Source organism: Diceros bicornis, chromosome 19, assembly GCF_020826845.1.
Source record: "Diceros bicornis minor isolate mBicDic1 chromosome 19, mDicBic1.mat.cur, whole genome shotgun sequence".
Taxonomy (NCBI): Eukaryota; Metazoa; Chordata; class Mammalia; order Perissodactyla; family Rhinocerotidae; genus Diceros; species Diceros bicornis.
Window position 1 is genome coordinate 43,327,730 of NC_080758.1, and position 21,194 is coordinate 43,348,923.

Sequence of the window (21,194 nt, forward strand, 5' to 3'; positions counted from 1 at the left end):
TAGGTCTTTTGAAGGATCTTTTGAATGGCCCCCTCGGTCGTACATCCTGTTCTTCAACTGGAGAGCTCCTGCTCAGCCTCCATGATGGGGTCCAAAACAAAACTCCTCCCTTGGCAGCATCCCCACTCCTACTCCCTTCTTCCTGGAAGAATCACTCCCTCCTCCATGATTCCTTAGCATTTAGTTCACACTTTGATCAAAGCACACATCACAGGACATTAATTATATAATTAATGTTGTACTAATTAATTTATATAACTGATATTAATAATATAAATGTCTCTCTACCCTACAAGATTTTAAGCCTTCTAAGGGAATGAGACTTTGACAGTAATTGGGGTGGGGTTGAGGACTCTGATTGTCGAGATAAACATTTATTGAGCTACTACTATGTGCCAGGCACCATATTAAAGGCTGGTAGTTTTCTGAGAGATGTACTTAAGATGATTTTGCTTTTCAGATCAGGTGAGGGTTCCAGGCTTGGCCCAGATCAGTCAAAATGGATAACAAGGCTTGCTGCAATCTTGGCTCCACTTATTCTTTTCTAGTGGTTTCTTTGAGGTTCACCTGAATCAAAGATTTTAATTAGTCACATAATAGTATGATTTTTTTTAACTGCACCGAGAATATGGTGTATTCTCAATATATTTTTAACACAAGTCTATAGTGAGACATAAAGAGATTTCCAAATTCTTCACCCTTGAGATTTTTTACCTGAATCCAGGTTAAATAAAGGGATTACAAAGGCTTAAGCTTCCTACTTTAAATATAAAACCTTTAAATCTCCCCTCTTTAAATCTCTATCAACACGTAAACAAGATGAGGACAATGATGATGAGGAATGAAGATTGTCAGTGATCATATCAGAAATGGCAGGCAAGCAACCACAGGTGTCATCTCTCCATAGGAAGATGGCCAGATCACTTCTCTATAATGGAGGTACCTTCATGCCCAGAGCCGGGGAAATGGCGCATGTGAGGCTTGGAAAAACTACACAGACAAAGAAAATATATATTAAAGTCCTATTTTGCCCCAAATTAAAATTGGGCATGGGATGAAGTGTCAATGCAGAGGGGAGGGACCAAAGGTCACTATAACAAATAAATCAGATCAAAATACTCATTGTTTTCCTCCCTGTTGAGAATGCAGGGTATCATTACTGCATATCTTTGAGGAGCAAATTCATTACTTCTCTCTCACTGAATGGTTCTGCTGATACAAATCCATCTTTTCCAGGCCATAAAATGATCAAGTGCAATTTAAACACCATAAACATGTCCACAAGATGGGCATTTACTTATAAACAATTCTCAATTGAGTGCGCTTCACAAATTTATGTTATACACATATTTTGCTGTTTTAAGGACTGTCGATTTTAAGATCTGTCATCAGTCTATATTTGCTCGTGTATATCTATCTGAGTAAGGAGAATCAACAATTTTCCATCCAAAGAAAAATGCTGGCCCCCATTTAAACAGTTACTTGTAGAGTTCTCTTCAATAACATTTATTTTTTAGCAACATATGGAGGAGCTACCTGAGGTATATAAAAATAAGACTCCTTATAGTTAGTAAGAGTTTGGAGGAAACGGCCTAACACCAACCTAATACATACCAAAATAAAGTTTTGTCAGATTTTTACAAAATATGGTCTTATACAGCATAAGTTATAGTTATAACTAGGAACATGTTTGAGGAAACAAGAAATACATAACAAATGTTTGAATCTGTATAGTAACAAGCATTAGTAGATTAGATTTAATTTAAATCTCTTCAGACAACTGTTGCAAATGGAACTAAAGCAGAGGTGAGAAAGGAGGCCAACACCCCATTCACCACAGCGATGGCCTATAGAGATCACAGCCTACCATCCTTGCTCTGGCCCACCTCTAAGACCACCAAATCTCTCTGAGGACAGACAGCACCAGTGCTTTCAAATTTCTGATAGGCACGCTCACCTGACGCGTGCTGAATCTGCTGTCTGTCTTCACTGTGAATGCCTATAATCTCTCCTGGTCTCCTAGCTCACCTCTCCTCTTCTGATCACTCACCTATAGTCCAGGCTGGACTCCAGGTCAGTCTCCCTGCCACTGGGGGACTAGCACCTCAAAATCCCTAGCTCCGTAGACCTTCTGGTGGGGCCCCATCAGACCAATCCCTCAAATGAGGCAGCCTATGGTGCCAGCTTTTGCTCTTGTGTGCTGCCCAGCACTGCTGCAGACAGCACCCCCAGCACCAGCAGGAAGGGAAAATGCATTTACATAAAATTTATGCTATTGTAACTCAGCAGGGTCACTCCTACTTGGAAATCCTTCCAAATTACATTCTCTGTGATGAATATTTAAAAATGTTCTAGATTTTCAATCCTCACAGACAATGATTTTGTTTTACTAAGATGATTAGGGTCACTCAAGACCAACTCCCTGAGCACCCTTCAGCCCATCTCAAAAGCATGCTCTTGCAACATTTATTCTCCTCCTCCCTTCAAAATCTCTTCGTCTTCATTTTCCTTATTCACGTCTACCTGAGAGTCCCTCCCCAAGGACGGCCTCAAACTGTACTACTGTCTCCGACCAATACCTCATCTGTACCTGTCTACCCTCAGGCCTCAGTGTTCCCCTTGCCTACAATGTCCTCTCTCTCATCCTCACTCATTGAAATCCACCCATCTCCCTCAGGTCAACAAAAATGTCAAGTCTTCCTGACCGCCTCTCTACGACTCACTTTGCTCTGCACAGTTCTATTTTTCTGCACATTTGTCTCCCCTGACTCAGCTGACCCTTGAGTGCATGAACTGATTATTCATCTTTTCTGTTCCTCAATATCTTGATACTTCTAGCGTAGTCTTTCTAAAAATATATTACAGATCCCAAGTAAATATTTGTGAAATAATAAATGAATTAATAATGGAGACAGTGGGGCCTAGAGTCTCTTTTCAATAAATACTTTTCTACTACGTTTTCCAATCCCCTTTCTACCCTGAAATGTGGGCAGTAGAATGACTTGCATTCTAGGCCTTTTCTGACTTACTTATAACTGTTTAAAGTTTTTAGAAAGTAGGCATTAGGAGAGATAGGAGAGTGGGCAAAGAACCGTAAAACAAAGAATGAGATAATGTCATTTACCAAATACCTTTTGGAGAGAGGAGTCTGTTGATTTAGAAGAAACAGTGTGATAAATGATGGGGCTAAGGTGAGTGCAGGTAGGGGTGAGACTCCTAAAAAACACATCGAAAAACAAAAGGTGGTCTCTAAATGGCCTTTAAGGGCGTGGGTCCTATTAACCTCAGAGCCTTATGTTTCTGAGTGCCATGGTCCTCTGGGTCTGCAAACTTGGGGATAAAAGTCAAGCAGTTGAGTTGGAGCTGAATCTCTCCCCCTAGTGAGGGCGCAACAGTTGGCCCTCCCGGGGGACATCTAGGAAAATGAAGTGGGAATGCTGGTGCTGTGAGGAGAACATAATTGTCTAACGGGGTATCTTCAGATATTTGCTCTGATATGTGCAACATACCCCACACCCTTCTCTGGTTCCCTTAGGCAACTTCAGGCAAGTTTACGTACCTTTCTTTCTGGGGTACCCAAAGGAGCGCTGAGCTCTGTAGCCAAGTAGACACAAAGGAAGACACTGTGCCAGGGGTACTGGAAGCAAGGGAAGGGCTGCCAATTGAAGCATGTCCACAAACTGCATAAGGAGCTCCTGAACCAAGCAGGCACCCCCTCCACTGCAGTGGCCGCAAGACCCAACAGCTCCGCCAACTACAGAAATGTCGTCTCAAAGGCACCTGAGGGAAGAAGCTGGGATGGGGATGGTCTTATAGCCAGGACACTGAGCAAGGAGAGAGGAGTCTAAGTTCCAATCCCAGATCTACCCCTGTGTGTTGGGAACGTGGATGGGAGGTGCATGGAGTTTGGAGAATGAAGACTCCTGAAAGTAGGGGAACCATGCAGACATAAGATTAGACAACCTCTTATCCAGGAAACTCCCCAGACATCCTTCTGTGCAGGTGAATCACCTGCAAGTACAGAAAGTGCCTCAGAGCCTCGGGCTTTCAAACCCGGTGCAAATCTGGTGTGCTGTGAAGAAAGAAGCCCAGGGGTCGACTGCTGAGTTACACCATTCTCTACCTGACTCTGAAAAGATGCAAAATCAAAGAGGGCTTTCTAGCTGACCAAAATCTCAGCCTTCTGCCACAACTAGAAATAACGACTTTATGTTTCAATTTCAGTACTTTCAAAATAGGGGTAATACTGTTTATTTTAGTATACTTACTTTATAGAGTAGTTTGAAGGCAAATTTGATAGAATGTACAAAGACCCTAAGATTCTGATAAGAGAGATGTCTTTCAAATCCAGGATCATTACTAATAAATACCTCTCCCTTCCCCTAACACCTGTGTGAAACAGGTGAGGAAGAGGGGGAATTATTCTACTTTAAAATTGTGGGAATTGCGAGAATGGCAGCCTGAGAATTTTCCTTCAAATTACCCAGATATTCAGTGGCAAAGCTCGAAATTCAAACTCTCTACCAGTTATCCCTGAAGAATGGAATAATGAAAAGCTCTGGATTAGGACAGATTTGGATCCTCACTTTAGTCCAGTCACTAATTAGCTGTGTGTCTTTGGCTAAATTACATAACTCCTCTAGGCCTCAGTTTCTCCATCTGTAAAATGGACTCAGTGACACCTGACCTGCAACTGAACTGAAAAAGTGTGAAGCAACTGGCAGAGTGTTTGGATCCTCAATAAAGGGTAACTCCTAGCACTGATCACTTCCTAAAGAAGGGCCTTTTATTATGCACTATTGAAAGACAATGGCATCCCCTGGCAGCAACTGCAAAAAGGGGAGGTCAAATAATTTTGTGATTTATTTTAAAACAAATGTTATGCTAGAAAGAGATATAAAACTCTCAAAACTCTGAAATTAAGGAAGAGGAAATATTAATGTATTCTTATAGAGGAAACAAATTTGAAATGAAAATTCAAATTTCATTCAGACGACTCTTCTGTGCTGTGACTCAATCTCATTTCTTCTTCATCATTTCTCATATGGGCAGTATTTACTTTGTGAAGATAATCACAACTGCCCAAGTAAAAGCAATATAAAAGATCACTTTCTTTGTGTGAAAACAGGGACACAGGAAAAAAGTTTTTTCTTAACTTTCTCAGTGAAAAAGTTCTCAAAGAGATAGGAAGGGTGCTTAAAAAAGAAAACTTAGGATAAAATATGATTCTTCAAGTCTCAATGTTATTTCTTTCACTTGTTATTTAGGTTTGAAAATGGTACACAAACCGAGTTTTTGAATCTAGATGGACCACAGCATACACAACACTCCATTTGTCTCAGCTGTGCTAACACACACGCAGGGAGATAATTTATCAAGTGACTAATAAGCAGAGATTCAGACGCCAACACACAAATCCTTTTGAACATTTATATTCTATCAAGTTGGGAGTACTGCTAAAAGATGTATGTGTTAAAAGATGTATGTGTGCATAGTTTATCTAATAGACTGGAATGGCTCTTATTTCTGTTCTGCCAAATAAAGAGAAATTTCTCTGATTGTAAATGTGATTGCTTCAACTCTCAAACTGCAAATTTTCTAGGCATTTCCTCTTCATGCTCCCTGGCAGGTCTATCCACCATCAAATTCTCCAGGTTTGTCAAAGCCTTACCAATAGCCCCAATTTACAAAGTGCTTGTGACTTGGCTAGAATTCAAGATAAAAAGTTAAAAACACACACAAAAATAGCAATAAATAACAGCAAATTTTGAAAACAGGCAAGAATTTGGAAATGGTCACCATGTCTAGGGCAACACTAAAAATGGCCTCAACTTCTAAAGAGTGCAGAAAGCAGTGATATGTAGAAGGTACATTAAAATGAGTAAGCAACGGAAGCACTGCAGATGCGCCGGAATAAAACTAGACTAAAAATTCAGAGGACTTAGATTTGACATGGACATTTGGTACCTGGATCTACTTACTAACCGTGTGGTCTTGTGCAATCACTCATAATTTCCTAATTCATTAAATGTGAATAATAACCCCATTTTGGTACAATTTCCCCATTTGTGGAAATGTCTGGCAAAGTGCCTGGAATGAAGAAGGTGCCTGATAGATGTTAGTGTCCTCTCTTGAAGAGAGGATGCAAACTCAACTGTCTACAGGTTTAGTCAGGAACGAAACTCCAAGAGGCCCCGTGAGTGTAAGAGAACAGGGAGCAGAGTGGAAGTCCATGTATTATTTGAGCCTTCAATTCTGCTACAAACAATGGATGGAGCTCCCAAGAGGGGCTGAGCACAGCCACTAAGTAAGCTAGAAGCTTATGAGATATAGGCAGATCTCACAGAGTGTGTCAGAACAGATAACGAGTAGGCAAGCAGCTTGTGAGACACAACAGAATTCATGAGATATGCTAACTATAGGCCTATACCCTATAAGGCATGCCAAAGATAGATAGAATAAATAAATATGATGAAAGATATAAGATGTTACTTAGAGACAGAGAGTGTTAAGTCATGATTATGCCCACTCGGGGCCAACAGCTATGTCAGCCCTGAATTGATCACCCTTGGTAACAACCGGCTTGGTCCCATGCTGGCCCCACGTGGGCTCTACTCAAGAACAGCAGGTGAAAACCAGGGATGGTTAGCAGGTCACCAGCCAGGCCTGCTGCCACGGAGCAAGAGTGTGGTGGATCTGGGAGCTCTGTGTCTGCCAAGGCCCCTTGTTCAAAACTCTGGTCCTAGTAAGCATGGTGGAAAGGCCAAGGTGGCAAGAGAGACAGGACAGGTGAACATGGTGTGACCCTGGAGTCAGGTAGTGTGCTCGCCCACTGCCTGCCCCTCCCTCCCCCTGCTTCTCTGTGTGTGTTTAAACTGACTTAATACACTGTGTGCTGGAGACTTAATTTGGTCTGTGAGCCTTTTTCCACTGAGCAGTTGAACTTTTTGTGCACCTGGAGGCTACTGTTCCATCAGGTGATCTCCTCCATGACAGGGAGCACCGGCGTCTGTGGCAAAGCGGAGGGCACACGCCCCACTCTGAGAGGAGCGGCTGCTCCGTGTCGGCCAGGCTTCCCATGTTTTCTGATATTTCATGGAAACTTGAGAAATCTGAATTTCCACATCAGATTTCCCAAGTTTTAAATGTTGACAACTCATTCAAAAATTTAAAAATCTGTTCAGGCCAAATAAAACACATCATCCACTGCCAGTTTGCTCCTGCTGCCTTAATACTGTTCCACAACTTTGTCAGTCCCTGGCCCTGAGATCCCTGTCATGTGGTCTGTTAGTTGTAAAAGTTCCAACTTGAAATGCCACCCTGAAGTTTTGCGATTTACCACGTCTCACCGTCAGGGTCTCTTCTGTTTAGGGAGGACCCAGCAGATCTGAGAGCTCTCAGCGCTAAGCATCTCCTCTGCTCTGGGGCCTCACTGACTGAAGTCAGAAGGCAGGGCTCACATATTTGAAGTCACATGACTGAAGAGAAAATGCCCACCACTGACTGGGGTGCTCAGGGATTATTCTAAGGTGGTCTACAAGTTTGTGCTTGAAAACTTCCTTAAGGTTATACTTTCTCGCTATCATTTGTTATTCTTGTTTTCTCTGCTTCTCCCCTCTTTCTCAGGCCACTGACTAGGAGTTAGAGCAAAACAGGTGGCATTTTGGGGCAAGAGGAAAAGACTATTAAATGGTACCTTCAAGAAAAATAGGTGATTCAAGTTAGGACAGGCGTTCGGACATCATGTGTTTGAGGTTCTGCATCCCTTTGGTCTGCAAGTGGACCACACTGATTCTGGACAAAAGAGCTGATCTCCTGCAACCACGTGAGAAAAGGCGGGGACCAGTCCTTTCCTGAACAGCATTAGGGGGAGATGTGTTAGGGGGAGATGACACTAGAACATGCGCTTCCAGGAGCAAGGGGCTGGAGAGTGCTCAGGTGCCCGGGCTAATGTCCAGAGGCTGCATATTCAGCAGAAGTCTAGCTCTCTGTGCAGATGTGCAAGAACAAAACTAAACTCAACTACACTGTGGGAGCTGCAGCCTGCCAGAGCCAGGACGAGGGTGTACTGGTGTGCTGGAGGGTAGAGTGGGGAAGGTGGGAGGGGAGGCAGGGAAGTAGGAGGCATCGGCTTTCTTGGACTCAGACACAGTCAAGAAGCTTGATTTGCTGACACTCTCACTGGATGACCAGAGCCAGGCACATCACGAGGAAGACAATGGGTGATATGGCTAATCAATGACTGAACCCACCAGCATAGACAGAGCATGAGGAGCCCATGTAGGGCTTTTTATAAAAGGCACACGGTCACATGATCCCTGAAGCTCTAAACAGGCTATGCCCACTGAGAACACCTTGTGGCCAGGCTTACGTGGGTCATATTGCTGAGTAATCTCTACTGAGTGACCATTACCAGTCAGGCCCTGTGTGAGGGCTGGGGACTCAGTGCTGCACAGACTGACAAGGGCCACGGGGCTTCCATCTGTGGGAGACAACCAGCAATAAACACAACAGTGACGGGCGGTGACATCTGCTGTGAAGGGAGTAAACCAGGTGACGGTGACGAGATACAGAATGAGTTGGGGGCACTACCGCAGCTGTCAGCACTCTAGGGAGAAGATGGAAGACAATCTTTTGTAAAGATTACTTCCAGTTTTTATAGGAATAAAAACTCTTAGGAAATATTAAAAAAATACACAAGTGCTGGCTTATTTCTTTATATTATCATGTTAATATGTAAGTTAAAAGGTAGGGAATTTAAAACAATGCTGGAAACATCAGCTTATTTCTATGACATTAGCGTATAACAGTCTCTGTTAGCCTTAACCATAGATTTCCCAGGCTGGTGTTTAGTATTATGCTGAAATGTAACTTAAAAATGAAATTTTACCCACTCTGGCCCTAGCTAACTAAAAATATGGCAAGTATAATGCAGTGTGATTGATTTCATGTATCAACCACTGAAGTGCATGTGAAGCAGGAGTTTTAAGATAACTGCAGTAGTCCAGTTAGAGGTGTCACATGTGACGGCTACAGGTTAGTGCAGGCACATGTTTTACAGGCACATCCTGCTGACCAGCAGGTGACATTCAGCAATATTCAGCACAGAATGTGCTCTTCTCAGAGAGAAGCCAGACTGGCACACCTTCAGCTTCTCTGCCCATCCCTGACATTAGTTGGCAGGACAGCCATCTCTTGACATAAACGTGGACACAGTCCCAGAAAGCTGTGTTATGGGGACCCAGTGGAAGGTATAACCACAAGGGTAATGGGTACTGATTCCCTGACCCAGGGGTTCCCAGGCACGTGTCCTTCAAGTATCAGTAAAATGTAGGGAGGAGGGCAATATAGAGATGACAACTTTCTGTATTGTCAAATACAGACATTAAAACAAACATCAATCCACAAATTGTGATATAGCCATACAATGGGATGCTATTTAGCAATAAAAAGAAACATATTACTGTTATACTTAACCATGTGGATGAATCTCTAAAACAACACGTTAAGTGGAAGCAGCCAGACATAGAAGAGTAAGCGCTGCCTGGCTCCATGGCTACGTGGTATGCCAGAACAGACGCAACTCATCTGTAGTGATAGGAAGCAGATCAGTGCTTGCCTGGAGGCTGGACGTGGGTGTTGACTGTAAAGGGGCATGATAAACTTTCTGGAATGATGGAAAAATTCTAAATTTTGATTGGGATGCTGGTTACATGGGTGTATACATATGTCAAAACTTACCAAACTACATCTAAAATGTGTGCATTTCACTGTATGTAAATTATGCCTCAAAAAAGTTGATTGAAAAAATTAAATGTGACCAAAAAACAAAACCTATATACTTAGCTATTCTCAGTTATTTCATAAAAGAAATCCCCAAAACAAAGAAGATATAAAGATGGTCCTTTTGAATTAAATACATTTAAGTTTAATGAAAAGCTCTATTTTTCTCATTTTAAAGCCCAGTGATAGGAACCTTCTCAGGACCCATCAGAGATCAGAAGATGAGCATTTGAGAACCTCCAAATTCCTCTCCCTGTACCCTACCTGGAACATTCATTTAACGATCCTTTAACAAGGCTCAGGACTATTTCATGCCGCAATGAACAGACCTGACTGGAGCTACCAGACTGGGGATTAAAACAAAAACGGCCAAGCAAAAGGAATGGTTTAAATAACTAATCAATTCTATCTAAGAAAAGAACAGGACGTAGAGGGAACAGAACGGGCGAGGGAGAAGCAGCAAGAAGACCTTTGTGGAGCCACACCTCCACGTGCCCTCGTCTTCCTCGGCTCTCTGGGGCCTGTCAACTCAGCCAGCAGAGCCTTGTACCCAGCGGGCCCTGTGTGCTCACGAGTCAGCTCAGCCCCTTAAATGAACTGGAGCGACCACCAGCAAGTCACACAGCTCAACAGGGGTCTAATGCCAGGAGGCGGTCAAGACCCTGCCCTGCTGGTCACAGAAGACACAGTGCCTTGCTATGTGCATCAGGACCCCAGAAGACCTTTAAGACCATCATGGGGGAAGGATGGAAAACAAAAATTGATTGTTTTCTTAACGAGAAGCAGCAAAGATTCTTCTGAAGCATAAAGTGCAATAATATAAAATATCTATATATATTAACATCAGATTTTCCTTCAAAGAAGATCTAAAACTAAGTAGAATAGACTTTAAAAATAATACTTGTTGGGGTCAGCCCAGTGGCATAGTGGTTAAGTTCACATGCTCTGCTTCGGTGGCCTTGGGTTTGCAGGTTCAGATCCCAGGTGCAGACCTACCCACTGCTTACCAACCTATGCTGTGGCAGGTGACCCACATATAAAGTAGAGGAAGAGGGGCACGGATGTTAGCTCAGGGCCAATCTTCCTCAGCAAAAAGAGAAGGATTGGCAATGGATGTTAGCTCAGCACTTATCTTCCTCACCAAAAAAAAAAATACTTGTTACCTTACCCTTCTTAAAGCCAATGGCTCACCAAAAGAGGAATTTAGTAGTAGCCAAAATACTATGCTAAGTGTGACAATTTGTTCTAGAAAACACTGCATATGTATGAAATATTCAAACGATGGATGGAAAAGGTTGGCATACTTACTTTTTAAATTCAGAACACGGAGGGGGAATAAAGAACCAAACAACAACAACAACAACAACAACAAAAGCCCAAAACCCAAAACCTTCATAAAGACACAACTGCACATCAAAGTCATTAAGGGGATTCCAAAGGTAAAATCTCCCTCATTCTCTATACCTTTTTATTTCTATTTATTTGTTATTAAACAAACACTTATCCAGCACTTAGTACGCAGCAGACAGTGTTCCAAGCACTTTACATACATAAGCTCATACACCCCTCACAACAACCCAGCCAGGCAGGTTTCACTACCCCATTTTACAGATGAGGCACACTGAGGTTGTGACTTGTCAAGGTCACCTGGAGGAGACTGGACAGGAGATCGGTGCACCCAGCACTATTCCAACAGCTACACCTTTGCTGGAGCTCCACCACTTTTGTTCGTTTTGTTCAGGGGAGGACAGTATATTCATGTCATGTTTATTTCCACTACTGGGCTCTGATACTTCTGTGATGGGGTATCCACACAGGAATGTGTATCCCCTAGCAGATCTACCTGTAAATGCATTAAGTGGCCCTTCCTAAGGGGAGAACTAGGAATCTCCAGGCAAATGCTAACAGTCCATTCCCGGTGCTAATCATTACAGCACAAAAGTACAAAAAGGAAGCAGAACAATGACACACTTTCAGAACTTGGCTTCGGTAAGTTCAAAGAAAGCTAAACTTTTTGGATTTGGATTTTATGTATTTTGAAGTGAAAGCCTAGCTTTTGAAATGCCCCATATGATTTTCTGTATTTGTTTTCCCCAACTTGCCTTTACAGTAGCATCTTCACAGTTTTGGCCAGATCTGCATAAGGCCTGGACTATATTATTTGCTTGCAATTTTTATTTAAATCAATTCAGTTTAAAAAAAAATTAAATAGCTTCTTTATCCATGTCTTAAGTTCTATGCATGAAATTGATTTAATAGTTACATTTTATTAACATGTTTATCTATTAAAATAAAATAAATCTATGTACCAACTAAAATCATTGCACGTCCTCCAGTGCTATGAGTTCTATGTTTTGGAGAATTCGAATTCTGAGATGGTGAAAGTCAGTCTTTACCCTCTAATTTAAAAATTGGTTCAGCTACTATGGAAAACAGTATGGAGGTTCCTCAAAAAAATAAAAATAGAACTACCATATGATCCAGCAATCCCACCGCTGGGTATGTATCCAAAGGAAATGAAACAGGAGTTTGAAGAGATACATGCGCTCCCACATTTACTGCAGCATTATTCAGAATAGCCAAGATATGGAAACAACTTAAGTATCGATCAATGGATAAATGGATAGAGAAGCTATGGTATATATATATATACACAATGGAATACTATTCAGCCATGAGAAAGAAAGAGATCCTGCAACAACATGGATGGACCTTGAGGGCATTATGCTGAGAGAGATAAGGCAGATAGAGACTGTATGATATCACTTATATGTGAAATCTAAAGTCGAACTTATGAAAACAGGGAGTAGAATGGTGGCTACTGGAGGCTGGAGAAGGGGGGAACTGGACATGTGCTGTTGAAGGGTACAAACCTGGAACTAGTAGGTAAATAAGTCCTGGAGAGCTAATGCACAGCATCATGATTATAGTCAACAATACCATATCGTAAACTTCAAAGTTGTGAAGAGACTAGATCTTAATTGTTCCCACCACAAAAAAGAAATGATAATTATGTGACGTGACAGAGGTCTTAGCTAATGCTACAAAGGAATTATGTGATGTGACAGAGGTGTTAGCTAACGCTATGACGGTAATCATATTGCAATATATAAATGTAACAAATCAACATGTTGTACACCTTAAACTTACACAATGTTATATGTAAGTTATATTTCAATTTAAAAATATGGAAATAGGGGCCGGCCCCGTGGCTTAGCGGTTAAGTGCGCGCACTCCGCTGTTGGCGGCCCGGGTTCGGATCCCGGGTGCGCACCGACGCACTGCTTCTCCGGTCATGCTGAGGCTTCGTCCCACATACGGCAACTAGAAGGATGTGCAACTATGACATACAACTATCTACTGGGGCTTTGGGGGAAAAATAAATAAATAAATAAAATTATTTAAAAAAAATATGGAAATACACACCTTCAGAAATTGTTTTTATATATGTAATATAAGGTTACATATATGTATAAATGGAACTCTACACACACATACAGTTTTGAATGGCTTAGAAAACGAATTGAGAAGGAATTAGCATTAGGTCAGGGGCAGTGGGAAGTACCAGATCAAGGACATGGTATAACATTTTAATAAGAAACTACAGAATCTGGCCAGTAAAGTTCAAACCACCACCACCACACAGGCATCGTATCTTCTCAACAGAAACCTCAAATGTATAAATTAATGTCCAGGTTTTTTAAAAAGAGGAAAACTCAGTATGTAGAAATAAGAATCTAAAAACCTGATCGATTAGAAAAGTTACTTGCGTTTTTTCAGGAAGACTGAAAGAACATGCAATGCCAAAGAGGGGGTCCCCCAGAGCCCAAGGACGCCCCTGAGGTACATGGCAGGGGATGGGTGGGCGGTGAGGTGGTGCTAGCTGCAGGCTCCCTCCACCCTCCCGCCGCCCACAGCAGCTCCGGGCTTATGTGCTTTCTACAGGGCCCTTCCTCATAGGATACTCTCTAAACAAAGGCCTCAGCTAAGAAGAAATTTGGAAACTACTAGGGTTGTCCAATTTCCTCATTTGCCAATGAGGAAATTGTGGCTCAGAGAAGTTAGTTAAAAGACTCAGGGTCACTCAGTAAATCGCAGTAGAATCAGAGTATAAAGAGTATAAAGAGTATCCAGATTCCCAGTCTGGTGTTTTATGTGACCAAGACCACCTCCAAGAGCACCCTCACACGGTCAATACTGATGACTCTGCTGAACATCATTACATCAATACCTTCACCTATCTTTGAAAATGAAGAAGTGTGATTAATCATTAATTCCTTGAAGAGGGGATGGTGGCCAGCAATATTTAATGAAGTATTATGAGTCAATGGAAATAAATTAGAAATAAGATGAAGTCATTATTTCTGAAAGTATGATCTAAGCAAATGGGTACATCCCTTCCTGAAAAGTTGTATAAATCAAATAATGCCTAAAACAGATTAGGAAAGCTTTCTATTTAATAATAATAGAAACAAAACAATACAAACAGCAGCAGTAATAAAAGCAATAGCTATAATTTATTGTTTATTATATACCAGAAACTAGACTCAGCAATTTATATGCACTGAGACCCCAGTGACATAAATATTATTACTCCCATTTTTATAGATAAGAAAATTGAGCCTAAGCCCACACATAAGGTGACCAACTGTCCTGGTTTGCCTGGCACTTTCAGTGCTGAAAGCAGGGAAACCCTGGGCAACCTGAGATGGTCGGTCACCCTACCTGTGGGGATGGTAAGTGATAGGAACATCCATGTCTGCCTGACTCTTCAACTACCACTACCTTCTATGGATAACTTCCTTCCATGTGCTACAGTCTAGACTTTCACATACTGGTTTAAAGAAGGGCATGACCAATATCTTACAAAACAAGATAGTCACATGCAGCTTCATATCCTTTTACAAAAAATACAGACAAAGCACTGCATAGCCAAAGCCTTCACTCCTCCAGAAGCAGAAAGAAGAGACACTTACCTTGACCTCAAACTCGAAGTGCTCATCCTTCCCTTGCCCGCAGAGAACATAGCGAGGAATACTAATTTTAATTGGGTCCTTCAGGTCGTCTGGATTTGCTCCCAAAGAGCGAGACATCATCCGCTATCAAAGGCACATCAGACAGGGAGAACAAAGAGAAACCAACATCACTCCGCTGCAAATACTCTGTTTGGGCGGGAGGACGGGAGAAAATGTGTTTCGAGTAGAGAAAAGAGCATCAAATCAGCAGAGTTTATTTGGAAAAATGATGGTTTCCTTTGAAAGAGAAATGCTAAGTCTCTCTCATAACAAAAGACTATTTCTTTAGGGAAACCATTTCAAGAAGTTAGGGCGAAAGCACTTCAAAATGTTGTTCAGCTTTGAAGTTCCTTCCAGTTTATAAGAACAAGTGAAAAAAAAGGACAGATTACATATCCCGACTTTTAAAACTATCAGTGTAAACCAGATTCTTTTCTGAAAAGTCTTGATCATCTGAGAGCTTCTTTTTTCTTCACAGACTATCAGACTGCTCTACATAAAGCTCCAAAAGCTGGAGATTTTATTCAAATTTACTTCATTTTTAACTGCTAGGCATTTTCATAAGGCAATGTAGTGTGGAAAGCTCTCTAAACCACAATTAAAACAAATGCCAAGTATTTTCTTTAGGCTCCACTTGATTAATAATCAACCTGGCTCTGACAAATCTATTTATGATGCGGATGGTGGGAAGCCAGAGGGGCTGAGGAAGAGGCATTGGGAAAAAAATAAATCTTCAAAATGAGTTCTCGAGTGTGGACGGGGGGAAATCTCTGAACAATCCTTATCATTTGCACTAACCTGGGGCTTTAGAAAACATAAGAAAATGTGTTTTTAAAGCAGTAGCAGTAATAAAATAATTACAATCATAATTATAGTTAGTATTTATTGAATACTTACTATATACCAAGAACTGTGCTAAAGTTTATATGCATTGTTTCATTTAATACTTAGAATCCCCCTATGAGATACTAACCATTATTAACCCTATTTATCAGATGGGAGGCCCAAGGCTGAGAGTTCAGGTAGCTTGCCGGAGGTAAGTAATAGAGCCAAGATTTGGGCTCAGGCTAACCTGGAGCCCACCTATGTCACCACTGTCTTGTTATCATGAAATTTTAAAATAATTTCATCCATCTGAGATAAATTGAGCTAATGAACACTTTAACATACACATAATTTAAGAAGATGGAAACTCCATGATTGTGCAATGAAACTCACTTATTTTGACTAAAAAGGAAACAGTGGGCAGTACACTCCCATTCCCTCAGGCAGAAAGGGGTCCTGGACACTTGGATCTTCAGCCAGGTGTAACATGGAAGGTCCAACCTAGCTGTGCGTGTGTGTGAAAACTCAGATTTCTGGATTACATAGAGGCATATGATTTGTCTCAGACTACTGCTGTCATCTAGCTGACAGTGTAAACATTTTGGCATGATATGAAGTTACCAAAGCCTTTTAGAGCATCTTGATTTTTTCCTGCATGGCTGGTTATCCAAAATAAGAACCGTTCATTTTATCGCAATGGTGTACCGATTTAGCTGTCCCTGATGTCAAAAACCGTGGTGGAAATCTTAAAAAGTTTCTCAATATGTGCATTGCCAAAGATCTTTCAATTCACTGACAATATATTTCCAAATTACTGTAAAGGTGGACATTTCCTGAAACATGGAATATGTTTATCTATTTGAAGGTGAAAAGGAAGAGAAATAATACAGCTGTTTTATTTATTTTCAAAGAACACATTTAATGTTAAGAAATGTCTTTAATCTACAAAGCCCATGGTTTAGCCATGAAGTTCTTGCTCTGTTGCCTTAGTCCTATAACATTCTATAACATGCTTAATAACTATATTTTTCAGTAAGCAACATAATCTCTTTTCCAGATCTGACACAATCACTTGAGAAGTCACCTTGTTGCAGTGTGTGTGTATTTGGAGATGGGAGTGGAGAGTTGTGGGGTTTGTGAGCACACGGCAGCTCAGAACGACCTCAGCAGAGGGGAAGCTGCTGTAGAGCTTTTAAGCAACAACTAGCAACTGATAATACTAGCTTATAAGTAAAGACCCACTCACTCTACCTTAGGAGGAACCTGAATCCTCCCTGTTGGTTAGACCAAATGCCAACACTGCAGCTGATCTGGTGAGGAGCTATCTCTGTACAGTTACAGGCTCTGTCCTAAGAAGCAAGAATGAGGAAAAGCAGAAAAGAAGACGGGCAATTAAATCTTTTTCCTTCAATCAATTCTAACAGTGTATTCCCATGTGTATTATGAGTTCTTAAAAAGATGGGATGACAATATCAACAAGTCTAACACATTTGGTATTGAAACTCCACCATTATCTGCTTCCCTGAAGCAATCACAGAAAATGGACGTGGGATTCCATGTGGTGTTCACTTCAGAGACCCAGAGAGAAAGGAAAGACTCAGAATCAAACCCTAGCTTTATGACTTGGTCCCTGAGTAATGGTCACCCACTCTTTCAGCAGCTCAGTTTAGTCCGCTACGGAAATGAACACGATATTTACCAAATCCCATCTAGATGGCAGGAACCCAACTGTGAACAAGGCAGTGTCCCACTCTGTGGGACTTTTGGTTAAACGGAGACTCTGACAAGTAAACTGATAATCACAGCAGGATTAGAAAGTTGTGAGTGGGGACACCAAGTGTGAAAAACTACAAATACGTACATTGCTCCCTAAATGCTGTGACTTTCACTGAGGAAGAACTGCAGTCAAAACCACCCAAGTGTAATGTTAACTAAGCAATGGAGATTTAACCTTTTTTTTTTTTTTTTTTTTTTGTGAGGGAGATCAGCCCTGAGCTAACATCTGTGCTAATCCTCCTCTTTTTGCTAAGGCACACCGGCCCTGAGCTAACATCTATTGCCAATCCTCCTCCTTTTTTTTTCTTCCCCAAAGCCCCAGTAGATAGTTGTATGTCATAGGTGCACATCCTTCTAGTTGCTGCATGTGGGACGCGGCCTCAGCATGGCCAGAGAAGTGGTGCATCGGTGCACGCGCGGGATCCGAACTCGGGCCACCAGTAGCGGAGCGCACGCACTTAACCACTACAAGCCACCGGGCCGGCCCTGGAGACTTAATCTTAACTTTCTAAATGCCTTTTCTTATGGGCACCCCTAGGACACACAATCAAACATTGGTATCTTTTATTGCGCACCACGCGCCATGCACAGGGCCGGGTCCTGGGAATACAATGCAACTTTTACAAAGTATATGTAATTTGTAAGGCCTTTAATTTTTTCCAGCTGCATTAAGTTTTGTATCAAGATTTGGTTTTTCCACTCTAGATGGATTATATTCTACAGTTAGCAAATGCTACTCTAACTTTCTTTTTTTATAAAAAGTCAGCTTTCAAGTGGGATAAGAATGTAACTGAGAATCTGGTAACTACACAGGCATTTTAAAACTGAGAAATTGTCTAAGAATGTAAAATTGTGAAATCAATTGCTAATGAAAAGAAAATTGCTCGAAGCTCAGGCTCATAGATCCTGCCAAAAAAAAAAATCCCTGCCTTCGATAACTTAACTGGGTATATGAATTAAGTAGGGACCAGTTATCTGGAAGGAACTGGATCTGATAATATTTACGTAGCTCACCTAAATCTAGGACAGCCCCTTACACGCCAGCACCTACAACTCAAGAAATGGTTCCAGGTGGGACACAAGTGCACCGCCCTGATCAGGACCAGAGAGTGAGTGTCACTGAATCCTCTGCTGAGAAGGATATTTCCCTTCATTATTTTGATCTTGGGGACTAGAAATGTTGTCAGAGTCCCCCGCTATCATCTGTGGCCATAGTTTACTTCAAGCTCACTGATTTCATAGTAACTAAATATTTACGAGTATAGAGAAATAAACAACTGCAGAAATGAACAACTGAAAAATAAGCCAGGGATCTGAAGACATCTGACAAAAGTATAAATAGAAAAATCAAACAAGTATGTGCTTCCATCAAATCATTGCTGCAATGTAATTTTTAGAAATTAGTTTTTGAAATCAATTTGATGAGAAATGCAGAATTCTCAGAATACAGTGTGAAAGGTTCCGGACATTCTCTTATACTACGTTTACATTGGGCAGGAAGGAAAACTAACATAAATGCCTCCTAAATTTATTTTTTATTTGAAAGTAGCTACATTTTGAATATCTTGAGTTTTATGCTAGACAAGTAAACGTGTGCTATATCATATTATATCCTATTATTTATGGAAGCTTTTAATTTCTATGGAATTATTTATTTTGGAATCAGTCACAGTTTCTCTATATGTGGCAAAGAAGATTCTTCGACAGAAGAGGAAGTTGGTGGTACACTGTAGAAAGAGGTAAAAAAAACAAGGAAGCCTGCACGTTCAGAAGCACGTCTTACAGCAGAGCAGATCTGGCATGCATAATCACGTAGGACATTTTGAGGAATTTTAAATGCACTGTGGAGTGGTTATTTAGAAATAAAAGGTCAAGGAAAAGTACACAATTAGTAACTTGGATTACCTTCTGTAGATAATAAATATCTTTTAAAATAAGATAAAAAGAAATATTTTTCTGATAGCTTTAAATGAAATAATATCCCGTGTCAACAAATACTCTATTTTCCATTGTTGGGGAAACACTATAGTCGGGTCCTCAACCAAAAGAAGCAGGCAGAACACAGGCCACATCCTGATTATTCAGATGAGAATCTTCTCTTCAAACTCAGGCTGTCTCCTTCAAAAAGGGCAAATTAAGGAAATTAATAGGAAGTGGCATTAACATGCACTCAGATCACTGTCGGAACTGCAGAGGGCACGGAATGGACCAATTCTACAGGGAGTCATCAACATTTCCCCCTAAACACTCTAATTATGTACCAGATGGTTGAATTCAGTATATGCTTTAACTATGACAAGGTCAGACCTAAGGACTGCTGGCTGATCTCCTAGAGCCAAATATCCAAGCTTTGCTTCTAAAATGCAAGCAAACCTGGGTTTTTATCCAATTTAAAAGAAAAAAATTAACTGTCCTTTCTCTGTTCCTAGCATAGCATATATTTCTAATCTCTCCTTTTTTCAACCACACACTCCATAGTGACAGTTCTAATTAGAACTTCCACGTGTCAAGCACCTACTACGAGCCAGCAGTTTGCAAACAGGGGTCTGGGGCACAGATGAGAAAAATTTATTACATTCTCAAATATGAGCCATGTTATAAGAAACAGGGAATAAAGGTAATGTGTATGAGCAAGTGCAAATTATGAATATGGTAAAGAGCCAAGACATGTTTATATTCACCTGTGAAGGGAACTTCTGCTAATACCACGCTATCTTTGAAGACTTAGTACATACAGCTGAGTTAGATTTTGCTAAGACATGTGGCCACACACGCTACAGGTACATACCATGACCATCCCTGTTAAGGTCAGGACTTAACAGCCTGACTTGAAGAAACAACACTAACCTTATCTCACTTGAAAGTGAGTTTAGAATACTCACATCAGGAAACAGAAATAAGGGTTTTCAAATAAAGAAGTTATCTTTTTGGTTTTGATATATATCAGTAGGGATAAATAACCCAGAAAATGACAAACTGTGTTGGACATAGATGCTTGTGAAATATCCTGAGTTTAGTGGTCTTAGGGTAAATCCAAAAGGTTTAGAAAACGTTCCCAACCTGTGATTCTTACTGGAATAGATTATTTCATCCATATAGATCTGAGTTGATCAACATTGTTTCGAGGTTTGGAAATACTGGATGTCTGATGAATATTTCAACTTGAAACTATTAAAAATGTCACCATCTTTCTCTACATCATGAAAGACTAGTCTCTTTGATGGTCATTGTCACTGGATAACTCAACATTAAGTGGATGATTTACAAAAAGCCTAACAGGTCTAGTATGACTGGCTGAGAACATGGCAACAATTGCTAAGTGGCTCTCATCACCAATATGACCATAGACAGTTTAGGATCCCTAGGAGGGACAATCAAGTGTTCTCCCCTCTAGGTCTACAACATCTTTGGTTAACCACGAAAAATGCCACACATCTTCACTCCCTGATTTATGCTCAGCCCTAGATTTGATTCAAACTGTGCTGAATTCTAAGGTTGGGGAGAAACTAAAGGGGGGTGGGGAATTCTCTTTATCAGGTTTTCATACAGCATAGTGTTTAACTTTCCAAATAAAGGAGCAACAGTGAGCATACAAGGTTATCTGTACCACATCCACACTATGATTCTACCCAGGCTTTTCTTCTATAGGAGCTAAATATGCAGAGAGTAAAAAGGAGAGACAAGGTCCATACAAGAAAATAATGGAATTGCCAAGAAATTTGTAAGGCAATTCTTAGGAAAAATACCAAAAACAAAACTCATAAAAAGAGAAATAATCTTTAACATCGAGAAATT

General features: G+C 40.9%; 1 protein-coding gene across 7 annotated transcripts in view; it reads right to left on the minus strand.

Moving 5' to 3' along the window:
• KIF16B (kinesin family member 16B) overlaps positions 1 to 21,194 on the minus strand; it is a 290,451-nt gene that overhangs the window by 59,294 nt on the left and 209,963 nt on the right. For 4 of the 7 annotated variants that reach the window (XM_058563259.1, XM_058563258.1, XM_058563257.1 and 1 more), the window contains exon 23: positions 14,760 to 14,882. The exons of 1 other annotated variant lie outside the window; for it this stretch is intronic. In XM_058563259.1, coding sequence (XP_058419242.1) covers positions 14,760 to 14,882 — 123 coding nt within the window. Of the gene's footprint in view, positions 1 to 3,802; positions 3,924 to 14,759; positions 14,883 to 18,857; positions 19,518 to 21,194 lie in introns of those variants that run through there. 2 more of the 7 variants (XM_058563262.1, XM_058563263.1) reach the window with 2 other exon arrangements.